At 42.5% G+C, this 25621-nt stretch overlaps 1 protein-coding gene across 4 annotated transcripts in view; it reads left to right on the forward strand.

The window, feature by feature from the left end:
- ULK4 (unc-51 like kinase 4) overlaps positions 1-25621 on the forward strand; it is an 892004-nt gene that overhangs the window by 411352 nt on the left and 455031 nt on the right. For all 4 annotated transcript variants that reach the window (XM_068236316.1, XM_068236318.1, XM_068236315.1 and 1 more), the window contains one exon: positions 4575-4702. In XM_068236316.1, the coding sequence (XP_068092417.1) occupies positions 4575-4702 (128 nt within the window). The remainder of the gene's footprint in view (positions 1-4574; positions 4703-25621) is intronic.

Genomic DNA, 25621 nt, shown 5'->3' on the forward strand with positions numbered 1-25621 from the left:
GTGAGTGACAGGGACCCCCCAGGTTATGTTGTGAGTGACAGGCGCCCCCCAGTTAAGTAGTGAGTGACAGGCGCCCCCCAGGTTAGGTTGTGAGTGACAGGCGCCCCCCAGGTTAGGTTGTGAGTGACAGGGACCCCCAGGTTAGGTTGTGAGTGACAGGGACCCCCAGGTTAGGTTGAGAGTGACAGGGACCCCCAGGTTAGGTTGTGAGTGACAGGCGCCCCCCAGGTTAGGTTGTGAGTGACAGGCGGCACCCCCCAGGTTAGGTAGTGAGTGACAGGCGGCACCCAGGTTAGGAAGTGATAGGAGCCCCCCAGGTTAGGTAGTGAGTGACAGGGACCCCCAGTTAGGTAGTGAGTGACAGGAACCCCCAGGTTAGGTTGTGAGCGACAGGGACCCCCAGTTAGGTAGTGAGCGACAGGGACCCTCCAGGTTAGGTTGTGAGCGACAGGGACCCCCAGTTAGGTTGTGACTGACAGGGACCTCCAGGTTAGGCTGTGAGCGACAGGGATCCCCAGGTTAGGTTGTGAGTAACAGGCGCCCCCCCCCCCAGGCTAGGTTGTGAGTGACAGGGACCCCCCAGGTTATGTTGTGAGTGACAGGCGCCCCCCAGTTAAGTAGTGAGTGACAGGCGCCCCCCAGGTTAGGTTGTGAGTGACAGGCGCCCCCCAGGTTAGGTTGTGAGTGACAGGGACCCCCAGGTTAGGTTGTGAGTGACAGGGACCCCCAGGTTAGGTTGTGAGTGACAGGGACCCCCAGGTTAGGTTGTGAGTGACAGGCGCCCCCCAGGTTAGGTTGTGAGTGACAGGCGGCACCCCCCAGGTTAGGTAGTGAGTGACAGGCGGCACCCCCCAGGTTAGGCTCCCCCTCCCCCCGGGCCCGCTCAGGGCCGTTTTGAGGGCTGGAGGGGTCGCAGCATGAGGGGAGAGCTTGGTGGCATGTCGGTGGGGACCTCACCTCGGGCTCTTCCCTCTGCGCTCGCCTCCAGCATTGAATAGAGAATGTATGCAGGCGGAGGCGGCCGGGCAGCGGCGGCAGATACATACCTTCCGTGCACTCCACCGATGCGGCTCTCTCTATCTTCTAACGCGACTTCCGGTATAAACAGGATGTCGCGTCAGAGACTAAAGAGAGACGCATCGGTGGAGCGCACGGAAGGTATGTATCTGCCGCCGCTGCCCCGCCGCCTTCGCCTGCATACAATCTCTATTCAATGCTGGAGAAGAGCGCAGAGGGGAGAGCCCGAGGGGGGGGGCCTTCCCCCCACCGACGTGCCACCAAGCTCTCCCCTCATGCTGCGACCTCTCCAGCACCTAGCGGGGCATCCTGCTGCGGGCCCCCTGTGACGTAGGGGCCCCATAGTAACACTATGGTTGCTATAGTGATTGCTACGCCCCTGTGTCACACCATGGCTATTTTGCCACGTATAAATGGTGGCTCTGTGGTATAGTTTGATTGGTGTGTTAGGATCAGTGGGTGGCACTGTGAAGAGGATTGTAGGTAGATCCAGCTTACTAGCAGAGGAAATAGTATGATAGTAAGAAGCTGCTAACCTAAGATTACAGATCGAAGTCTTAAATTACAAAGGGAACTGTTACAAATACCTAGCAATGTTTAATGAAAGTGGAATTTCAATTCAAAGCATTTTCTTCTTCATACTGTTATTCTACAACAGGCTCCTTCTCATTCCCCACATCCTTCTTATATTGACTATTGACAGGCAGATTTCATACTGAGAGGATTAACTATCACATATCAGCCTGTTCTTCACCAAGTTTGATGTTGCTAGAACATGCTACAGTGTAATTCACATTTCATAGTATTTAAACATACTGGGACTGATGTATATAAGCTGCAGTGGTGATGACCCACAACGGGGAAGATTGCAGGTTATAGCACATATTCATGTAGATGCCCATAATGAGGTAAAGGAAAGTGAGCTTGCAATTAACAGCTGCTGAGGAAGACAAGAACATCTGTGAACTGTTGCATCAATTATTTTCCTTCTTATTTTGCAAAAACTGCAACATTTGTTATTTAATGATGTGTGCACAATTGATTTACAACATTTTTCTATGTTATGAATATCAAAATTGTGCTAAAACTTGTTTATCTAAACTAGTGTATTTTCTGCCTAGCATTCAGCTGTGGATGCAAGGACTGTCATCATTAGATGAAAGCGGTGTTCTCCAAGTGTGATGAGGGACATAGTCGGGGAAAAGGCCACACATCAATCACTATGCTATGGGAAAACAGTGGCAGGATATGGTATCATTTTAGGGCAATGTTGAACTAGTGAGGGCTATCCATGTTGCGTGACTTATTCATTTGGATTTAGATCAGGGGTGTCAAATACAAAGTGGGCCGAAATTGTACACAGTCGTGGGCCAACCTCAATGTCTACTGGCCACCTTCCTCCCTTATAAAGCTGCCATGTATCTAATGACCGCCCTTCAACCCCTATATGGCCCCCTGGTGTCTAGTGATCCTCCCTCCCCTATACAGTTTCCTGGTGTCTAGAGGCCCCCACCCTCCCCTATACAGTTTCCTAGTGTTTCCCTGGTGTTCAAGGGCTTCACCAAGAGAGGAGGAGGGAGGAGAGGAAAAAAAGAAAAAAAAAATCTGAGCCTCAGATTCTCTCTCCCATTCTCTCTCCCAGTCTCTACGCGAAGGAGGGGGCGGGTGACAGTGTGGGTAGCGGGTGCATTAAGGTGGTGTGGTCTGATGCGGTATAGCACTATATGTGAGGGGTTCCAGGAGTCCCTGTTTCCAATGGGGTGGGGGAGGTAGGGGAGTGTCTGGATTAGATGAGTGGATTGATTGGATGGATGGGGGTTGGTAGGGCAAGTAAAGATGGATGAAGGGGCGGGAGAGGAGGGGGAATGTTTGGATAGGATGGGTTGATTGATCGGACGAATGGGTGTTAGTAGGGTGGGTTAAGATGGATGAAGATTTTAAGTTGTATGAGAATGAGTCTCATGGGTACCTGTGCGACCAACTGCATAATTTCAGAACAATGTAAGGGTTCGTGCGCGGTTGTCTTCCCCACATGGGTTTCTTTCCCACCTCCAATTGGGGGTAATGATTTTCTTCTTTGAGATAGAGGAGCTGAAGGGGGAGAGAGATTTGATTCCAGAGGGGGGCCATGCATTGATTCGGACGAGTTTGGGGCGAACCCAGGTGGGGAATGGAACGGCGTACGGACCAAGGGGGGGGGGAAATGTATGTGGAGGGCGGAAAGCACAACTCATAAGCTGTATGTAGAATAATTATACCACTTAATTGTTTTGTATGTATTGGGGCTGGTTCCCCTATCTTCTTTACGAAAGCCCTGAGTATTAAACTTATCAGAAATAAAAAAAGGAAACCGAACAATGATGCGAATTACACCCAATGATGGGAGTGCTTCAATGAAGCTAAATGTTCTCATGGGTACTGTACCACGGGTACGCTGAGTTTGGAAAAAAAAGAAAAAAAAAGAAAAAAAGAGAAGTGCCTGAATCAAACACCTAAAACAAGCATGTGGCAAATCCAGTCAGACTTCATTCAAAAACATCGAATCTGCATGCTTGCTCAGGGTCTCTGGCTCAAAGTATTAGAGGCGGAGAATCAGTAGAACAGCAAATTTGCATTATTTTATAGTAAATACAAATGGCAGCCTCTATATCCCTCTCACTTCAGGTGTCCTTTAATTCAATAGAGCCAAATCACCAGACAGGTAATTAATTTATAATCTGAACTGAATATAATCTTGTTTAAAGGGACTCTGAGGAGTAGCTAAAAACAAAATCGGAACTTACCTGGGGCTTTCTCCAGCCCACCATAGGTCGGGAGGTCCCCAGGCGACCTCTTGGCTCCTCTCCTGATCCCTCCGCAGAAATCACGACCGGCGACACCGGGGCCGAGTGTCAGGCTGACACTTCCTGAAAGTTGACACTCGTCGTCACCACGCCGTCACCTACGCTTCATCGCGGTGGCCGGTGTAACAATACTGCGCATGCGCGTGCAGTACTGTCACACCGGCTGCCGTGATGACGCGTAGTGGCCGGCGTTATGACGATGAGCGTCATCGTTCATGAGATGGCAGCCCAACACTCAGCCTCGGTGTCGCCGGTCGTGATTTCTGCGGAGGGACCGGGAGAGGAGACAAGAGGACACCGGTGGAGCTTAAATTTTCAGTTTTCATTCACCTTTGTTTAGTGGTGTCCATTAATGAAACAATTTCCTGAGCAATCGCTGTCTGATCCAAAATCATTTGAGCCCAAAAATGGAGGGGAAACCATAAACAATTAGAGGAGACCAATGGGATTGTTCCAAAAAAGAAAAAGCTGTCGATCTGCACCATTAACATTACCCAGTCCGATCCATCAGATGGTTGATTGTTCAGGAGTTTGTATCGTTAATGGGCAATTTAATGAACATATAGTTAAACAAAGGGAACAGTTTGTATGTATTTTGTGGGGGTTTTTTGAATGTTTTTGTCAATGTGTTAAAATAACAGCCTGCTGAGACATATATGCTTATTTCTCTTTTTGATTTATGATTCTTTCATTTATTTCTTGCAACTTTTTCAGGATTTTATTACAAAGATAGTCCGTCTTCTAGAAAGTCCTTCCATGGCAATTCGAGCCAAAGCATTCTTGGTCATTTTACAAGTTTTGATCAACAACAAAGAGATGTTGCTGCTATGCTGCCAAACTAGGTAAGTCTAGTTAAATTAAATAGGTACATCTTTTTTTGTATTTATTACCAAACTGCATAGCTATAAGTTTGTGCTAGATTTAAGCATTTTAATTTCCAATTTTTTTTTCATATTTATATGACAGTCTCCTGATACACTTTTCAGAAGGCTACTTTGTGGTTTGAGTAAGTAAATTATGCCAGGCTGGTTTCAGTTTATTAGCTGTAAGAATACAGAGGTACCGCCCATGTTCTCAGAAATGTAGTTTGACGCAATGAAAAGATGAGATTGCAATAGTCCTCTAGAAGTGGGGTTTCTCATGCCTGGAAACTACCTTTCCTCTTCACTACAAGGAATCAAAGCAACAGAATGTTGCATGATAGATCAAAACCACTGAGAAACATGATTAGTATGTTATAATCACTTCCATCGAGTTGCTGTAAAAATGCAGTCTTCGATAAGGTTGAGTGAATAAATGATCAGGCACTGCAGCAGTATTGAATTTATTCAGTGTTCAATTTGCAGCAAGTCATTCCAAGTAATATGCTGTATACAGTGGCAGGTGAATAGGTCACAATGGCATAGCTGTTGCACACAGTGACAAAAAGCAACTTAGGGTATCTCCGACCAGTGTTTGAGGCAGTTGGCGTTGGGTGCAGGGCAAAAACAGGCAGCCCAGCAGCCGTTTCGCATGACGGTGCTTCTTCTGAGACTGGTCCGCCTCTTCCGAGATTTTTTTTTTTTTATTCTGTCAGTATCGTTACAAACCAAAAAAGCAGTGAGTGCATGGGTATGGGAGACCAGACTGTACAGACTGTTTTAGAGAGAGGTCAAGCTGTTCTGGACAGTGAAGACACTGAAGCAATACAAGCAGGACCAGATATCTACCAGGGGCTTCAGGAAATACGAAGAACCCTCAGAGTACCAGGACGAAACTGTCTTAGTTTAAAAGTGGCGTAAAGCGTTTCTGGCACATGCAGCAGTGCTCCAAGGACTTATCCTAGAAAAGATAGCATACAGCTGTGACCACACAGATTAAAACTATAAAACTACAGTACAAAACCCTGGTTGACCCTGACAAATACAGTGGAGCCCTTGGGGAAATAGACAAGAAGCTTACACCTTTACAAAATAGTATTAAAGAAAGGAAAGTGGACCCGTCTCGGAAGAAGCACCGTTGTGCGAAATGGCCGTTAGGCTGCCCGTTTTTGCCCTGCATCCACCGCCAACTGCCTCAAACATTGGTAGGAGATACCCTAAGTTGCTTTTTGTCACTGTGTGCAACAGCTATGTGATTGTGACCTATTCACCTGCCACTGTATACAGCATATTACTTGGAATGTTTTGCTGCAAATATGAACACTGAATAAATCCAATGCTGCTGCAGTGCCTGATTATTTATTCACTCAACTATATAGATATTGCATCTGTATTTAACGTTCATCATGAGCATGCAGCAATAATTGTTGAGGTAGTAGTTTGTGACTTGATACACCTCTCTGCTACTAACCTTGACTCCCCCCCTTTAGAACTTGGAGTAACTCTCGTAGTGCTGGTTGTTTTCACAAGCTCTCATTGATAAAATGCAGTCTTCCATGACGCCACACCAGACCTTCTTGCTCACTATGCTTCAGAACTGAAAGAACAACCAGATTACACATTAAATGTCCAGGTTAAGGTGCCTATTAGTGATACAATCTTATCACTTCTATGTAATATGAGGGACTGCATAAAATCTCTGTTCAAAGTATATTTACTCAATTTACCTTTGTACTACATAGATTTAGTAAGATTGTTCAACCAAGATTGCATTATTTATGGACAGCTTTATACCTTGAATCTTTTTCCCTAGCTTACTCAACCAGTACAGGAAACCTGTATTCAAGTGTTTTTAGTAAAATGACTTTTCTTCTTACCTTTTGCTGCTTTTTCATCCAAATATCCAGTCTGTTGCCTACTTTATCTTCTCTCTTAAAGCGGACCCAAACCAAACATTTTTTTAATTCAAAATATACAAATATAAATAAACACTCCTTCAAGCCTATGAGCATTTCAGTGCATGCTTTTCACCCTTCTCTTTTCATAACTAGGGTTATACAGGTGGCAGCCATTAGCAATTCCTCCATTGCCGGACACCACCTACTTCAGCATTTTGCCGGATTCTGTCCCGGCAATATGAAAGGTAGGGAGGGGTTCCTCCAATAAATGTAAAATATTTTATATTTGTCATCATGCAGCTGAAAAAAGGCTGCTATTTAGTATTATAATTTAGAAAATAGATTTTATTCCTGAAATCTTGTATTTTTAATTTGGGTCCACTTTAAGTTCAGTGCTATTTTTCCCAAACACTATCATGATACTTGTCTTTCTCTTTGATTGCCTAGGCCCTCTTTCATACTTTATCCAAAGCATGCATGAAGGCAGGTGCATACATCATTGGGCGTAGGGCATATATAGCTGTGCCTTCACTCCTGTGTGAATTTTGTGCCAAATTGGCATTACCTCTGAGATAGTTTTGTGCTGTTGTTGGCTTTAAGAAACCCTGGCCATGGCATTTATGACTTGGAGTCTCTCTGGGCATATCAGGCTATGAAACACTACTCAGCATCCCTCAGTTATCAGATACCTATCAGAAAGTTTTTTTATTTGGACTGTTTCTATCCTCTGTTTAGTTGGAAGGCTAGGCATTTTCAGTACATTTTACTGGACTTAAAGGAATGCTATCGATTGAAACGACTTTTTTTTTTACTACTCTATATTAGTGTACACATTACCACTAGTGCTAGGGGCACTTTATTTATTCACCCAGGTCTCTCTCTCGCTATCCCTGCTTAAAAATTCATTTCTCACACAGCTTATAGTAGTTTGGGTCACCCTGAGCTGCTTGGTTACTCTGTCACACAGCTCACAAATATATTTCACTGTGTCACTCACAGCATGCAGGAGACATGAGGAGAAACAGGCTGATCTGAGGTGGTAACCGGTATCTAAATGAGCTGTAATATTGCTGGAATATAACTAGCTATAACACTAGTCTGTGTTTACCATAAGACTGGTTGCCTGGCTGCCTGCTTGAGGTGATTCACTCCAGGCTGCATCCACTTTACAAGCTGCTGAGAGGGGCAGACCACTGTCTACAATTAGCATTATTAGTATCTTTATCAGTCAAGTGAAGCAAAGATAATAAACACACATTGCTAGAATCTTTAACCCCTTACCACCATATCAATAAGATTCTTTCAGCAAGGTGATAATTAAACTATAAACTGAGGAGTTGATAGCAACTCCCCTGTGCAGAGACATAGCCCTCTGGGAGCTCAGTATTTAGATACATTTTGTATCCAACACTGACACCAAAACTGACGGAGGATTTTACAGCTGAGAGGAACAGCTGTGTGAGGAATCAAATTGCTCCTAGTACTTGTCCTAATGTGTGCTACAACTTAAAGCATTTAAAAATAAATGCATACATCGATAGTATTCCTTTAAGAAGATTGTAGTGTTATGGATGTGCTTCAATGTTCTGTGTGTGCACACTTTTGCATTCAGCAATCAAGACCAGCTATTCCTAGATTCCTGATAACCATATGCTTATAACTGATAGTGTAAATGGTCAGTCCCTGTATACCGGAAGTCTCCCGAAGACATAGTAATCCTTGTAAGTAAGGACACAGTTAAAGGAACACGATCAATACCCAAGCGTTCTAAAATGACAATGTACAAATAATGTCTAAGTAGCTGTGTAAACATTTTCCTACTTTTCATGTTAAATATCAGAGGCAAAAGCTGTAATTCATTATGTGTAGATTTTAGCTATGTTTGCAATGTCTCATTTCCGTAGGTATGAATCTCTGCAGTCTGACATGCTAAGAACAGTAATATTGAAGCAGAGTTATATGAAAACAAAAGCCTGTCAGGTATCAGGTTTCGGACACACAATTACAAATGTTTATGTTGCACATAAGATACATTTCCTCTGCTCTCTGTGAGAGAAAGCTCTGCCTGTCTCTGACTATGCTCTCTGCACACACAAGGTTAACAGATGCACTGTGAGGAAATTTCCTCTCATGGCTCACTCCGGCGTCAGATTAGAGAAGACTGCCATCAGAAAAAGTTGTGAAAGGAATTAGATAACAGTAGACAAGGAGAGAAGGATTCAAATGTATACACAGCAGCACTTCCCAAACATTTCCTGTCTCAATTGAAAGAACATGTTAAAGTGATACTTAAGTCAAAAATAAAAAAAGAGTTTTACTCACCTGGGGCATCCCTCAGCCCCCTGAAGCTGTATGGTGCCCTCGCAGCCTCGCTCCGATCCACCTGTTCCCGCCGGCGGCTACTTTCGGGTTCGGCGACAGCCGCCGACAGGCTGGGAATGCGAGTGATTCTCCGCGTTCCCAGCCGTTAAATCACCCTCTATGCTGCTATAGCGTATAACATATACGTTATAGCAGCATAGAGGGTGATATCCCTTTAATCGATATGGTTCCTTTTACTTTGCTGTTAACAGTATAAGCAAGCCAGTAGTGGAGCTGTTCTGTGTGATAATGACAGATGGTAATCCCTGGTTGGTCTTGCGCTTTATTTGACTTTGTGCCTAAAGATTACATTTTGTCTGTTTGTGGTCAGTCATCACTTTGATTAAGAGATCCAGGTTCCACAGTAGGCGCCTAACCTTAACGCACACACCCTGGTGGGAAACTGACCTTAACGTTGTGGGAACCTAGCCTTAACCCCCCCCCCAACCTCTCCCCAGGGCTCCTAATTGTAACCTCTGGCATCCTGTTGAAAAAGGCGCCTGCTATGTGATCAGCTGCTTCAAATAGCTGATGCCCTTTATAACTGATCCTTCTTTTATCAATAGATTGGTATGTACCCTGTGTTATGCTGACTTTTGCCCCAGAGCACTCTGGGAGAAAAGGTGATGTTCCTGCTGATTTCACAGAGGGAGAAAAATACATCCCACAGTTATTCACCTTGCAAGCAGTAAAGATCCCAGTATCTTTGATAACTTTAAGCATGTTAATTAGCAAAGAGATAAGTTTTTACGATGGGCAAACATTGCCTAAATATATGGCAAGTGCCAAAAATATGGGATGAGGGTTTGGCATTGTCTCCTTCCATCGATCATTTCAAATATGTTTTTTTTTTCTGTAAATAACAGATACAAAGCTAACAATACACAGAGATATGGTGGGTTTGAAGAAGGAAGAAATCCTTGGTTTATGCTTTCTCACATTGAGCCCAATTCAATACCTACGTGTACGCCCTCGGTCGTGCTGCGGTGCGTACCCGCAAGCAGCAAATTCCAGTAGCTGCAATTGTGCGAATAGCCATCAGGAGTGGAATGCGCAAGCAGGCATTTGCGTTCCGGTACAAAACGGCACACACTACTGGGAAAAAAGCGTTGCGATTAACAGTTACATCGCGATGCTCTGGCGATCAGCAAAACTACTGCAATCCGCTTTTAGAAGCGGATCGCAACCAGTGGTTGTTGATTTCATGTTTTGTTGGAGCTCTCCTTTAACTTTAACCTTGTCTTGCAGTATAATATTTATTCTGTTGCCGATGCCTCTTTGAAAAATGCTTTCCATTTTATCATTAAAAAAGTAATGGGATGTTTCATAAAACCTTCTATCTGTTACTGAGCTTTATGTTATGACGTTGATCTGTGTCTGGAAATCATTTCATTCAGCTTCCCATGTCTCTTGCTGTAGGTTACACGCCTTATCAGAAAATGGTTCATCTTTGCGCATACAGTGTAGCAGATTTTCTCAAATGTGGAAGGGCCTGCTGTATAATTTTGTTTCAGATTTAAAATTGAGATTGTAATCTTAAAGTCTAGGACAGAAATGTGGAAAATACAATTTTATAGTAAAGAACTTTACTTCTGCATACTGTTTTCTAATTTATTTTTATTTATGTTTTTTTTTTTTTTTTTTTTTTTTTAAGAGAACAAGAGATAAAAGCTAATGTATTGGCAGCTGATTAATGACATTTGACTGATAAAAATTCTTACATATTATTATTGTTGTACTTAGTTATTCTTACCTTGCCTGCTTGCTGATTTTTGAGCTGCGAAGCTGCACAGTGCATACAGATGTATTTTACCACTTCTTCTTGAGAGTGATTTTAATTTTGTATGTTTAGGTTCTGTTGAGAGACTTGACATTTATTGGTAATAGCAAGATAATTTGTATTGTGCATACCAATTGAACACTTCAGTGCAATTTAATTTACCTGGTGGTGAAAGTAATAACTGCCTTGCAGCGATAGTGTTTAGATTTTTCTTTCCGATGACGAGAGTAATTTATTTATTTGTGTTACAGCCTTTGTTTGGCATGATTAATGTGTAATTAATCACAGTCTACACATCCCGATTAGGTCTTTTTGTATTTACAGTATGTGTTCCTTATTTTGTGAACTGTGCAAACTCACTAAGAAATGTAAGACTGTACAGGTAATGTACTAAATCTAACAACAAAACAATTTCTTGTTTAAAAGCCAACATTTCAAATGTTCTAACTTAAGCAGTTTTCTGTTTCTTGAGAAAAAATTGTTTGTGATGGTGGCCAAAAAGCTATTAGTTAAAAGACATTTAGGTCTTGTTTCACTAAAGGTCATAGACGTGTGGTATTTACTACTTATTATTGTGGCATGCTATGAACTGGAACTCTTGACTTTTTAATTAAATCATTAACAATCCTTATGAAGCGTTTGTATACATGTCAAAAGAGCAAAACATAACACTGAATGTATGCAAAAAAGACACACTATTTTGGGGCAAATTTAGGAGTGCAGATCTCCTTCTGTGAGGCAGCCATTCCCCTATGCCAGGTTACATCATTGCAAAACAACTGGCACCTCTGAAGCTCAAATATAGATATCACTTTTTTCTGGCATAGGTGAGTCTGCTTAGGTTGGGGGTTGTGTAGGGTCTGATTTAGCTAGTGCAACACTGGAGTTCATTGAATTTGGGAGAATTTAGGATGCACAATATATTGTTAAAGGCTAGTGTTTGAAATCATTTTAAGAAAATCTGAAGTGAAAATAAACTTACAGTCAGGTCCATAAATATCGGGACTGTAAGGCTTGCATTTGAATTGTGCATTGCACTTCACAGGCACTTTTGTGAGCAATGCACAAGACCTGCAACCAATGAAAGTGTCACTGTTCAGGAAATGACTGAAATACTGAGACAAGGCATAAATTAATAATGAGTTTATTAACCAAGAACAAAAGGAACGTGACTAGCAATGTTAAAGTGGTACAAAACCCTGACATAATATTCAATGAAAACATGTTTTCCTACTTTTTATATGCCATACGGTTTTCATATTTGCATTTCTGCATAGGTATTATTATTCATTTAGAAATTATACATTTCCAAAAGTACAGTTTTTTGCATTTTATTCAAAACTGTTTTTATTCATTATGTATTGAAGGCAGAAATGCTTTGACTCTCTGTGTCCAGCAGCTTCTCCACAGTCAGAGAATGTGTCACATTCCTCACTTGATACATTTAAGTAAACACAAGATAACATTATCTACACTTCGGGTGCTTCCACATTTCTCTGCACTGAACTTTCCAGCCCTGTGTGTAACCCTTTGAATGCTGTTCTAGTAAAAAAATAAATGCTGTTTGTATATAATACACTGTAAATAATTTTTAGAGCAAAGCATAAATGCTGGGTTTCATTCCACTTTTATGGAAACAATATGCAATGATAAATCTCATGCACAGCAATGGCAAAAATATGCAATGGTGAATCTCATGCACAGCAAATGCAATGATAAATCTCATGCACAGCAATGACAATAATATGCAATGGTGAATCTCATGCACAGCAAATGCAATGATAAATCTCATGCACAGCAATGGCAACAATATGCAATGGTAAATTTCATGCACAGCAATGCTAATAATATGCAATGGTAAATCTCATGCACAGCAATGGTAATGATATGCAATTATAATCTTGAACATATACACAAGATAACTCTACAGGCAATATATTCAACTTGACATACACATGCCATCCGGAGTATATACAAATAGATCACCCTGCATAAGGAGTAAGGCAGAGCAACCCAGTGTATATATATTATTGTGTGCACACAGACCCCGCAACCTAGTTTATATATACACAGTGGATATTTACAATATATACAAGAGATAATTCGCAGTACAGAAGGAGCAAGCTAATGGGCAGTCATACAGGCAAAACATTAACCAGGATATCAAACCAAACAGTGTAGTGGCTAGGCAAAGAATTGTCGAGAACAAGGCTAGAGGTTATACACAGAAAATCAAGAATACAGGATAACAGAATACAAGATACAAGGGCCTGTAACTCAGGCTAGGAGGGCCAGAACTCAGGCTAGGAGAGCCAAAACACAGATACGATGAGCTAGCACTGGAGTAGTGCTCACGCTTGGCTTATATCCCTGTGCAAAGCCATCAGGTGGATCATCCAAACCTCCTCCCAACAATAGTCTATAGAGGAGAGCAAGTTCTGGAGGAGTGAGCCCTCTGATGGCAGGCAGGGAAACAACATGCTTTAAGGTTAGTTCATACTGACATCTGCTGGTGAAGAGAGGAAGTTCATGAAGCACATTCACAGAGATGTTACCAGCAGAGGCAGAGCCTGATAGAGACATTGACACAAGTCTAATATTTTTGGCTCTATACACAATCACAATGGATTTGAAATGAAACAAAACAAGATGTGCTTAACTGCAGACTGTCAGCTTTTATTTGAGAGTATTTATATCCAAATCAGGTGAACGGTGTAGAAATTACAACAGTTTGCATATGTACCTCCCACTTGTTAAGTGACCAAAAGTAATGGGACAGAATAATAATCATAAATCAAACATTCACCTTTTAGTACTTGGTTGCAAATCCTTTGCAGTCAATTACAGCCTGAAGTCTGGAAGGCATAGACCTCTCCAGATGCTGGGTTTAATCCATGGTGATGCTCTGCCAGGCCTCTACTGCAACTGTCTTCAATTCCTGCTTGTTCTTGGGGCATTTTCCCTTCAGTTTTGTCTCCAGCAAGTGAAATGCATGCTCAATCTGATTCAGGTCTGGTGATTGACTTGGCCATTGCATACCATTCCTCTTCTTTCCTTTCAAAAACTCTTTGGTTGGTTTTCCCATATGCTTTGGGTCATTGTCCATCTGCACTGCGAAGCGCCACCCAATGAGTTCTGAAGCATTTGGCTGTATATGAGCAGATCATATTGCCCAAAACACTTATGAATTCATCCTGCTCCAATCTGTGCCTCTTTACAACTTAGACTTAGGCTGCACTCAGAACAGGTATTTGGCCATTAAAAACTACCCATAAAACTCTAATAACGAAAGTTAGTCTTCAATATCACAAAGTGTTAATATTAATTTCCTATTTTTATAAGTATTGCAAAATTGATTCTTTACATTTTTATGGCCAAGATTAGTTAGGTGCCCAACTACCCTCTATGAAGTAGAGAAGTTCATTCCCTTTTGGGAAGAAAAGTTCATATATAGTAGCAGTGGACAGAGAACGGATTGCAGCTGCCTTGAAATTGGAAGAACCCCGGGTGAGGCAATATAAAAATCACAATGCTAGCACTTTACAGAATCCAGCAACACTGCCACGTCAGTCACTGAGCAGCCTCAGGAAGCTGGAGTTTTCAGTGGTCCGATCTGTCCAGCTGGCAACAATTTGTCAGTTTGATGAACTGCCCAAAAAAACCCTTTGGTCTTTGAGTAGTACACTTCCTGTTTGGTCTCCTTATGGCCCTGATGACACCCATATCTATTTCTCAGCTCCTGCCCTTTATATTGCTAAGCAACACAGGTGTCCTGTGTGTTACAGGAATGGATGGCACCTGTCTTGCTCTGTGTTGTAACATTGATTCAGTTACATTAGATGGGACAGGACTGTGTTGCACACAGAAATGCATACAGCAGTGTTTGTAAACATGTAAAACAAAGAACCGAGAGCCCAATATAGTGTAGTATGCACTGGAATTGGTGAATTGAAAAATTAGTGTAAGTATTATACTCACAAACCAGGGTTACCGCCATAGTAACCACTGTATAGGCAGGTGGGGAGAACAAGCCTGTCCCCACTCAGGATTAAAACGTCGCTCTCTGTGGATAGAAGGAAAAAATAGGGTATGTCACCCTTCCACCAAGGGTGGATTCTTGATGCGCAGAAAAATACAGAGGCGCCAGTAGGATAAAACACACTAAAATGTTTTAAACTTTTGGGAAGCGGTGGTGGACCAGCTGACCCCAAACACAGACAATGGTACTGTCGATTATGGTCAAAAACAATTTATTCACATACTCCTAGTACAAGTTGCAACGCGTTTCGCAGGCAAAGTCCTGCTTCATCAGGCAGTAAATAACCGGAGCAAACAACTGAAAAATGACAGAGATACAAAACAATAATCAGAACAACGTGTGTGGCAAGAAATCATCGTCTTACACATGGTATTTTCAAAAACGATCTTGAACGTATGTAAAGACACTGTCATAGTTGTGATCCACATGGTGTACATAGGAAATATCTTATAAAAACAAAGTGGTACTTCTTCTGTACCTATATTAATTTTATGTGGTCTCGCAGTGTTAGACCAGCAGGATTCGGTATTTAGGTATTGATAAGGGATGCTCCTGCAGTGCTCCTGCACTGTTAGTCTAAATAATGAGAACAGGTAGTATCCCAGGTGGATATCAATATGTTTTGAAAGGGAGAACAGAGAGGAGTGGGGGAGGGAAGTCAAAGGGGAAAGAGAGGATGAGGAAGGGGTTAATGTGGTGGGCTGGAAGAGAGAGAAGAGTTAGGTGTGGGTATGAAAGAAACGTTATCTATGTGATAACGAGGAGGCGATGGGGTTAGCAAGGGCGGCAGAAGAAGGTATCAAATACAGGTATGTGGAATTCTGTATGGACTGTGGTGGGAGCGAGAGTAATTAGTGATGGGTCACTTACCAGCACGGAGTCCGAGCGGAGCTTGGCACCTCTGTATCAGTCCGTGGGAAGTGACCTAATTGATATAGGGATGCCGGCGTGTGAAGCGGTGACGTGGATGGGGCGGGGCGGAAAGAAGGAAGTGATAATGGGAGGTGGACGTAGTAGCCAATGGGATGTGAGTGGGCGGGGATGACGTAATGCGGAGCTAACGGCGCATTGTATACGTCAGACGGCGGTGTGGAGGGAGTGATCATGTGTCCGTATTTCTGTGCATGTGCGGAGTTTGGATTATTGTATCAATAATCCAACCTAACCCCCCTACCCCCCCCGCCCCACTCTTATACATATGTATTAATATAAGAGTAATGGGAATCTATACATTTTTAATGGAGGTATTCACACACATGTTGGTATATAACCACAGTTGATATACCACTTCCACGTGATTTACCATACCCTTGCCCTCCACAAATATGGCCGCCAGCGTGGCAGAGAGGAACGTGAGAGTCCCTCTCCGCACACGCACAGAAATACGGACACATGATCACTCCCTCCACACCGCCGTCTGACGTATACAATGCGCCGTTAGCTCCGCATTATGTCATCCCCGCCCTCTCACATCCCATTGGCTACTACGTCCACCTCCCATTATCACTTCCTTCTTTCCGCCCCGCCCCATCCACGTCACCGCTTCACACGCCGGCATCCCTATATCAATTAGGTCACTTCCCACGGACTGATACAGAGGTGCCAAGCTCCGCTCGGACTCCGTGCTGGTAAGTGACCCATCACTAATTACTCTCGCTCCCACCACAGTCCATACAGAATTCCACATACCTGTATTTGATACCTTCTTCCGCCGTCCTTGCTAACCCCATCACCTCCTCGTTATCACAAAGATAATGTTTCTTTCACACCCACACCTAACTCTTCTCTCTCTTCCAGCCCACCACATTAACCCCTTCCTCATCCCCTCTTTCCCCTTTCACTTCCCTCCCCCACTCCTCTCTGTTCTCTCTTTCAAAACATATTGATATCCACCTGGGATACTACCTGTTCTCATTATTTAGACTAACAGTGCAGGAGCACTGCAGGAGCATCCCTTATCAATACCTAAATACCGAATCCTGCTGGTCTAACACTGCGAGACCACATAAAATTAATATAGGTACAGAAGAAGTACCACTTTGTTTTTATAAGATATTTCCTATGTACACCATGTGGATCACAACTATGACAGTGTCTTTACATACGTTTAAGATCGTTTTTGAAAATACCATGTGTAAGACGATAATTTCTTGCCACACACGTTGTTCTGATTATCGTTTTGTATCTGTGTCATTTTTCAGTTGTTTGCTCCGGTTATTTACTGCCTGATGAAGCAGGACTTTGCCTGCGAAACGCGTTGCAACTTGTACTAGGAGTATGTGAATAGATTGTTTTTTACCATAATCGACAGTACCATTGTCTGTGTTTGGGGTCAGCTGGTCCACCACCGCTTCCCCAAAATTTTAAACATTTTAGTGTGTTTTATCCTACTGGCGCCTCTGTATTTTTCTGCGCATACAGCAGTGTGGCAACACAGCACATGTACAGTTGTGTTCAAAATTATTCAAATTGAGTGTTTTGGCTAGTTTGACATTGATTTTGATCATTTCAGTCATCTTGTTTACAATTAAATCAAGGAGGCACTTGTAAGTCAGACAAATATAACATAACATTTATAATGAAATAACCACAAATGTCTTTTCTGTGCTCACATCATTATCAGTTTTATTCAACCCCCAAGTGACCTTCATTCTTAGTACTGTGTACAACATCCCTTTCCAGTTATAACAGCTTTTAAACGTGAAGCATAGCTTGACACAAGTGTCTTGCAGCGATCTACGGGTATCTTAGTTCATTCTTCATGGGCAAAAGCCTCCAGTTCAGTCACATTTTTAGGTTTGCGCGCTGAACCTGCTTTCTTTAAGTCCCACCAGAGGTTCTCAATCGTATTTAAGTCTGGTGACTGCGATGGCCACTCCAAAATGTTCCAGCCTTTAATCTGCAACCATGCTCTAGTGGACTTGGAGGTATGCTTGGGATCATTGTCATGTTGAAAGGTCCAAGGTCTCCCAAGCCTCAGGTTTGTGACAGACTGCATCACATTTTCATCCAATATCTCCTGGTACTGAAGAGAATTCATGGTACCTTGCACACGCTGAAGCTTCCCTGTACCTGCGGAAGCAAAACAGCCCCAAAGCATGATTGACCCCCCACCATGCTTCACTGTAGGCAAGGTGTTCTCTTCTTCATAGGACTTGTTCTTCCTCCTCCAAACATAGCGTTGATCCATGGGCCCAAACAGTTCTAATTTTGTTTCATCAGTCCACAGAACACTATCCCAAAACATTTGTGGTTTGTCCACATGACTTTTGGCATGCTGCAGTCGACTCTTCTTATTCTTTGGAGACAGCAAGGGGGTGCACCTGGGAGTTCTGGTATGGAGGCCTTCATTACGCACTGTGCACCCTATTGTCTGAGCTGAAACTTCAGTACCCACATCTGACAAATCTTTTTTCAGTTCCTAGAGCTGCGCAGCCGCACTCGCGTCTGTGTGGACTGCGCAGCCGCGGCCTCCTCCGGCATATTTGAGGGAGGCAGGAGAGCCCGGGCTGTGGGGTTGGGATCCAGCCGGGGGGAGAATAAGCAGCGAGGACCTGGCAGAACTGCACGGAGGGCGCGGATGGCGTCCTCCGTGCCTTCAAAATTCATGCAGGTACAGACCTTTTTTTGTGATTTGGGCTCGTAAGTCCTTTAAGAGTGGTAGTCTTTAAGGGGTTGAATATTTGTGTCAATGAAGAAATCACAAAAAAAAAATGTAATACTGTATTACAAAAACAATTGATGTCATTTTAGTTGCATTTGTTTTTTTCAAAACTCTTTGTAAGATTTCATTCTGAACACAATTACAATGGGCCATTACAGCAGTGCCCAGAAATCCTATCCAAGGGGCAGAAGCGTGCAGTGGCGGAGCTACAGATGCCTTCCACTGCACAACAGCAGACATCACATGGGACCGAGCAGGCAGCGAGGGAAGAATGAGCCTCACTTTTCCCTCATAAGCTCCGGGGTTAATGAGGCTGAGAATTCCAAACAATTTTATTTGATAGATTCTAACAGGTAAAAGATCTGACTAAAGTATCACACACGTGTAAAATTTTATCCAAAAATGATTGAAAACTGAAAAACTTGTTTGTGTCTATACACCAGTAAACTGACAATCTACCCTACACCATTTAATTTTCAGAAAAATTGATCAGAAATATCCACTACATTTGATCATCATATATCGGGGAAAAAATAACAAATCGGAAATTGGATCAGATTTCTCACTCGAATAGAAAAAAAAAACCTTTGTTTCGGATCGCCGTTGTTTTCAAATTGGTGTAAAAGTGGATCTTTTCATTGTATGGTGTGTGGCCACCCCAACAGTGTAGTTATAATCAGACATTTTAAAAATTTGTTTAAAATCCAGTCCAATTGTGGAATAATGACAGAACGCAAAGTAAACAATATAATTAGTGTCTATTAATAATTTACAGTTACATACATAGCAAAATATTCCGTAGTTCTTGCGTATATATATGATCTGTCTTCAGCCGGCCAATCACATTACAGCTTGTCACGTCACCTGTTTATATATTTTACTCTGTCTCAGTAAAACTATTTTGTTATAAGCCGATTCAAAAACGAGAGTCCTCTAGTTCAATCAATTGACCAAAAAATACTGTATAAAAAGAGTGGTCTCTGTTATTTCTCCTGTGTTGTCGCTCTTTATAGACTACATGAGGCTTCTAGTGTCCATGAAGGGGATTGCTGGCAGGAAGCTACTTGTGTGCAGTAAAATGTCTCCTTTTAGGACCAGCACAAGTGAGATATGACAGTGTGGGATATACAAGAGTATACATAGTGTGACAGGGAGAGATACTCCAAGTATAAGATTGCATTGAGTAGGCAATAAGCAAGGGTAAGGGTAACAGATGTCAGAGGGACCATAAATGGAATCTATATGTGCACTGACTAGTGATAGATAAGTGAATGTAAATAGGAACAGGGAACTAATGGAGGAGTAATGCTAAGTACACCATACAATTTTCTGGCATGTGTTAGGGAGTCTTGTCCAAGGTCTCCTACTGAATAGGTGCTGGATAGTGTAATAGTTAAGGGCTCTGCCTCTGACACAGGAGACCAGGGTTTGAATCTCGGCTCTGCTTGTTCATTAAGCCAGCACCTATTCAGTAGGGGACCTTAGGCAAGTCTCCCTAACACTGCTACTGCCTATAGAGCGCGTCCTAGTGGCTGCAGCTCTGGCGCTTTCAGTCCGCCAGGAGAAGAGCATGATATAAATGTTATTTGTCTTGTCTTACACTATTATCTCGAGTCCCTGGCTCAAGTCCCCTTTCCATATAGCCATACAGAGTTATGCTCTCAATTGATGGTTGAGAGGTGGACTCCCCTGCAGTGGTGAGTGGTCTTGTTACACCCCGATGGACCCTCCATGATTTGTAGTTACCCCTCTACAGCCATATGACATATGAAGGAGAGGAAGGGTATATTTACAGTGCATAGAAGTTCTTTACATTGTACTCTGCAAAAGGAAAGGGCTGCTCTGGAAAAGTATATCAGAACCATGGAGAGCAGGTATTTGTCGGAAACTCTCCTGCATTTGTCATACTCAAGCAACTCCTTGATGGAAGGGTCGCCTGTAATGGACAGAAATAAACATACTGAAACTGTAATATTTAGTACATACATTTATTATGTTATTTCAAATTAAACATTTTAGCCTTCTCAATTCTGTCTCAACTGCCAAAAAAATACAATAGAGAGCCTGTTCCCCTAATAAATATATTTCTGCAAAGCCAGTGGGGCTGATTTACTAACACAGGTGCAAATAAAACTGGAGAAAATGTGAAGCCGTTGCCCAGAGCAGCCAATCACAGTTTTTGTTTTATTCACAGTTAAGAATGAATTGGATTCTGGGTAAGCGTGCTACTTTTGTTCCAGTTTTGGTTGCACTGTCTTGAAGAATCAGCCGCATATATTTTTATCATGGTGAGGAGACCAAATAACTCACCAAGGAGCCAATAGAAGCCTCTCTTCATCTGTGCTGTGATGGTAACTGGCTGAAGGGAAGCCCCCTGACTCCACTGTCTGTCAGGATGGTTATTTTCTTGCACTCCTGTAGAGAGAAATATATATATATATATATATATATATATATATATATATATATATATATATATATATATATATACACTAACTGGAGCCCGGCGTTGCCCGGGTATGTATTTGGCTAGTGTTGGCTCTGCCCACTTTTCCTAACCCTAACACACAGTTACTTAATGACCAAGTATGTGAGCTTTGCTGGCTTTGGCATCAATAATTTGCAATGAAATAAAATTAATCTGATTGGATATGGCTTCACCCCTTTTCTGAATTTGAACCCCAATCACCCAATGGCCAACTGTACCAGGTACTGGTGATTAACAGTGCAAGAATGGCAGCAATTAAATATTCCCCTTAAAAATCAATAGGTGGATTTTGATTGGCTTTTATAGGCTCCACCCACTTTTCTGAATATTAATCCCAGTCACCCAGTGACCAACTGTGCAAAGTTTGAGAATCCTGCTATTAACAGTGTAAGAATGGCTGCAGTTTACATTGCGCAATGAAATTTGTATTTTTCTCCACCCACTTATTTCCTAACATTGTTCAGATATGTATTTGGCTGGTGTTGGCTCCGCCTACTATTTCTAACCCTAACACACAATTACTCAATAACCAAGTTTGTGAGCTTTGCGGTTTTTGGCATCAATAATTTGTATTGAGATTAAACAAATCTGATTGGCTGTTTGTGGCTCCACCCCTTTGTTTGAATTTAACCCCAGTCACCGAATGACCAACTGTACCAGGTTTAAGGCTTGTGCCATTAACAGTGCAGGAATGGTAGCAATTACATATTCCCTCTAGAAAATCAATAGGTGAATTTTGATTGGCTTTTGTAGGCTCCACCCACTTCTCTGAATATTAATCCCAGTCACCCAGTGACCAATTGTGCAAAGTTTGAGAACCCTACCATTCAAAGTGTAAGAATTGCTGCAGTTTACATTTTATCAGTGAAATGTGTATTTGTCTCCACCCACTGATGACCCAGCATTGCCAGATTATGTATTTTGCAGGTGCTGGCTGCGCCCACTTTTCCTAACCCTAACACACAATGGCGTCAATTCACCAGAGAGGATTTACTAAGAGAAAAAAGGTAGGTAGTTTATCTCATGAGGTATTTTAACACACTGGAGTCAATTCACCAGTGTGAGAGGACAGAGAGAAAAATGTTCGATAGCAGGGGATAATGGAGAGATATGCATGAGGAAAGTGTGAGAAAGCAGAGAGTTAGGTAATCGGTATTAATGATTTACATGGGATACTTTTCCTCTCTGTAAGCTTGAAAGTGAAGCTTTGTGGGTAGTAGGCGGAGTTTTACCACTACATGACCAGAGTATTCCCGCCTTTTACTGCCGGATCATATCATAAATCATATCACGAGTGAGTCTGAACTTCTTCACCACCTCTGTCTCAGTAAAATTATCAAGAACGGTTCTCTCACGAAAAATACAAGGGGCGATTAAACAGACCCTCCTCCTGCGCCTTCGTCTCCTCATAATAGAAGCAAGCTCTAAGGCCTAGTGCACACCAGAGCGGTTTGGCTGCGATTTGCGATCCGCTTGCGGCTGTGGATACGCTTGGGTAATGTATTTCAATGGGCTGGTGAACACCAGAGCGGGAGGCCAAAAACAGAAGTTGGAGGAGCACTCATCCATAGGAAGGAACTGTTGTGTGCCCAAGCCTTGGATCCCTGTATCCTCAGAATCCTCAGTAGTCAAATGTAGAAAGGAGGCTGGCACCACCAGAAGTAGAAAAGTAAAAATTAGCTCTTTATTGATCAGTCATAAAATGATAGCATGGTCAAAAATAGGGCTTTGGCGGCGACAGCCCGCTGTTTCGTGCTGTTATAGCTCTTTCTCAAGCCGAACAGCCCATACAATGTTAGCAACAATGACCACACCCTTATATACTGGTCTATGCATCAATTAGCCAATCATTTCAAAATCAGAAACACCAATCAGAGTGCAAGGGCATGTGGATGGACCTGATGGGGAACAGGCAGTGTGTGATGTCATCAAAACATACCTCCCAGTCAGCTGACCAAGGACAGCCCATCGCAGCATGGTAGAGAAAGTTCCACATGTAAAAGCAGGAAGTGCATTGTAAACAAAGATCACATGCACCAATAGGGACAGGCTCCAACAGCCCACCCATCTTAATATGGCATGGTAAACGCGTACAAATGTCCGCATAATACGCGTCCTATAGACGCGATATCAATGCATAATAGCCGCCGTAACTCACCATCCAAACGCATTATCAAAACAATGCGTACAAAAAGACGCATAATGCGTAATAATGGACGCTAGATAACCGCATACCGCTACTAATGCCAACGCAATAATAATGTGTACAAACCGACGTAAAAACGCCCCCTGGCCGCATAACTCTATAATGGACGCGTACAAAAAGGCACATAACGCGTGGTACTGAACGCAACATAGTCGCATACTGTTCATACCAAATGCCACATTAATGCGAAAAAAACGTCGCAAAATTGCCTTCAGGGCGCATAAAAAATGGATGCACAAAAAGAGGATATAATGCATAGCATCATGGCGGGACTCAAATCAAGTCACGCCTAGAACTAATGCCCAACATTATACACGTGGAAATCGCATAACTAGAGGGAACAATTCTCACCAGGCCACAAAGTTCTTCCCTCCATCAGCTCACAGGGACTAAAGAAAAAGAAAAAGAAGAAGAAAAAAACACATCACTGCAAAAAGTATCAAAAATATTATAATGCTCCCAACCAGTACTCCACACCTCTTAGCACAGCATAATAGCTGCCTCTTATCATAGTAAATATCCCACATCACTATTTACAGATTCAACAGGAAAATTAAACACAAAAACTTAGATCGTATTCCCTATTAAGTCCTCCCTTTGTCATTACATGCAACCTTTTAATCCACCAGGCCTCTCTTTTGGCCAACTCATCCTGTCTATTTAATCTCCCTCGCCAATTACTTGAACGCTGTCAATAACCTGAACTTTAAATTGGGACAAATTGTGTCTAGCTGAAACAAAATGGCTAGACACAGCCTGGGTCATATCCTTGCCACGTATGGCTGTCTTATGGCCAGACATTCTGACATTCAAAGCATTGGTGGTCATACCCACGTATCCCATTCCACAGGGGCATTTAATTAAATACACTACGTAACTAGAATCACAGGTATATCTGTGTCTAACCGTGAATCTTTCCCCTGTGGTGGGATGCGTGAAAGACCCACCTTTAGCTATATGGCTACAAAGATGGCAACTGAGGCACGGAAAAGTACCATGTCTGTTTTGCATGACTTCTGTCCTCGGCTGGTGATGATCTAAGTTTTTGTGTTTAATTTTCCTGTTGAATCTGTAAATAGTGATGTGGGATATTTACTATGATAAGAGGCAGCTATTATGCTGTGCTAAGAGGTGTGGAGTACTGGTTGGGAGCATTATAATATTTTTGATACTTTTTGCAGTGATGTGTTTTTTTCTTCTTCTTTTTCTTTTTCTTTAGTCCCTGTGAGCTGATGGAGGGAAGAACTTTGTGGCCTGGTGAGAATTGTTCTCTCTAGTTATGCGATTTCCACGTGTATAATGTTGGGCATTAGTTCTAGGCGTGACTTGATTTGAGTCCCGCCATGATGCTATGCATTATATCCTCTTTTTGTGCATCCATTTTTTATGCGCCCTGAAGGCAATTTTGCGACGTTTTTTTCGCATTAATGTGGCATTTGGTATGAACAGTATGCGACTATGTTGCGTTCAGTACCACGCGTTATGTGTCTTTTTGTACGCGTCCATTATAGAGTTATGCGGCCAGGGGGCGTTTTTACGTCGGTTTGTACGCATTATTATTGCGTTGGCATTAGTAGCGGTATGCGGTTATTTAGCGTCCATTATTAGGCATTATGCGTCTTTTTGTACGCATTGTTTTGATAATGCGTTTGGATGGCGAGTTACGGCGGCTATTATGCATTGATATCGCGTCTATAGGACGCGTATTATGCGGACATTTGTACGCGTTTACCATGCCATATTAAGATGGGTGGGCTGTTGGAGCCTGTCCCTATTGGTGCATGTGATCTTTGTTTACAATGCACTTCCTGCTTTTACATGTGGAACTTTCTCTACCATGCTGCGATGGGCTGTCCTTGGTCAGCTGACTGGGAGGTATGTTTTGATGACATCACACACTGCCTGTTCCCCATCAGGTCCATCCACATGCCCTTGCACTCTGATTGGTGTTTCTGATTTTGAAATGATTGGCTAATTGATGCATAGACCAGTATATAAGGGTGTGGTAATTGTTGCTAACATTGTATGGGCTGTTCGGCTTGAGAAAGAGCTATAACAGCTCGAAACAGCGGGCTGTCGCCGCCAAAGCCTTATTTTTGACCATGCTATCATTTTATGACTGATCAATAAAGAGCTAATTTTTACTTTTCTACTTCTGGTGGTGCCAGCCTCCTTTCTACATTTGACCAGAGCGGGAGGCGTTTTTTGCAGAAACGCATACTCCCGGGCTGCTGCAGATTATGGATTGCGGAGGCGTTTCTGCCTCAATGTTAAGTATAGGAAAAACGCAAACCGCTCTGAAAAACGGCACTTCAGAGCGGTTTGCCAGACTGTTTTTGTTACAGTAGCTGTTCAGTAACAGCTTTACTGTAACAATACATGAAATCTACTACACCAAAAACGCTTCACAAAACCGCAAAATGCCAGCTGAAACGCTACAGAAAAATAAGAAAAAGCGTTTTAAA

Source organism: Hyperolius riggenbachi, chromosome 5, assembly GCF_040937935.1.
Source record: "Hyperolius riggenbachi isolate aHypRig1 chromosome 5, aHypRig1.pri, whole genome shotgun sequence".
In the NCBI taxonomy this organism is placed as follows: Eukaryota; Metazoa; Chordata; class Amphibia; order Anura; family Hyperoliidae; genus Hyperolius; species Hyperolius riggenbachi.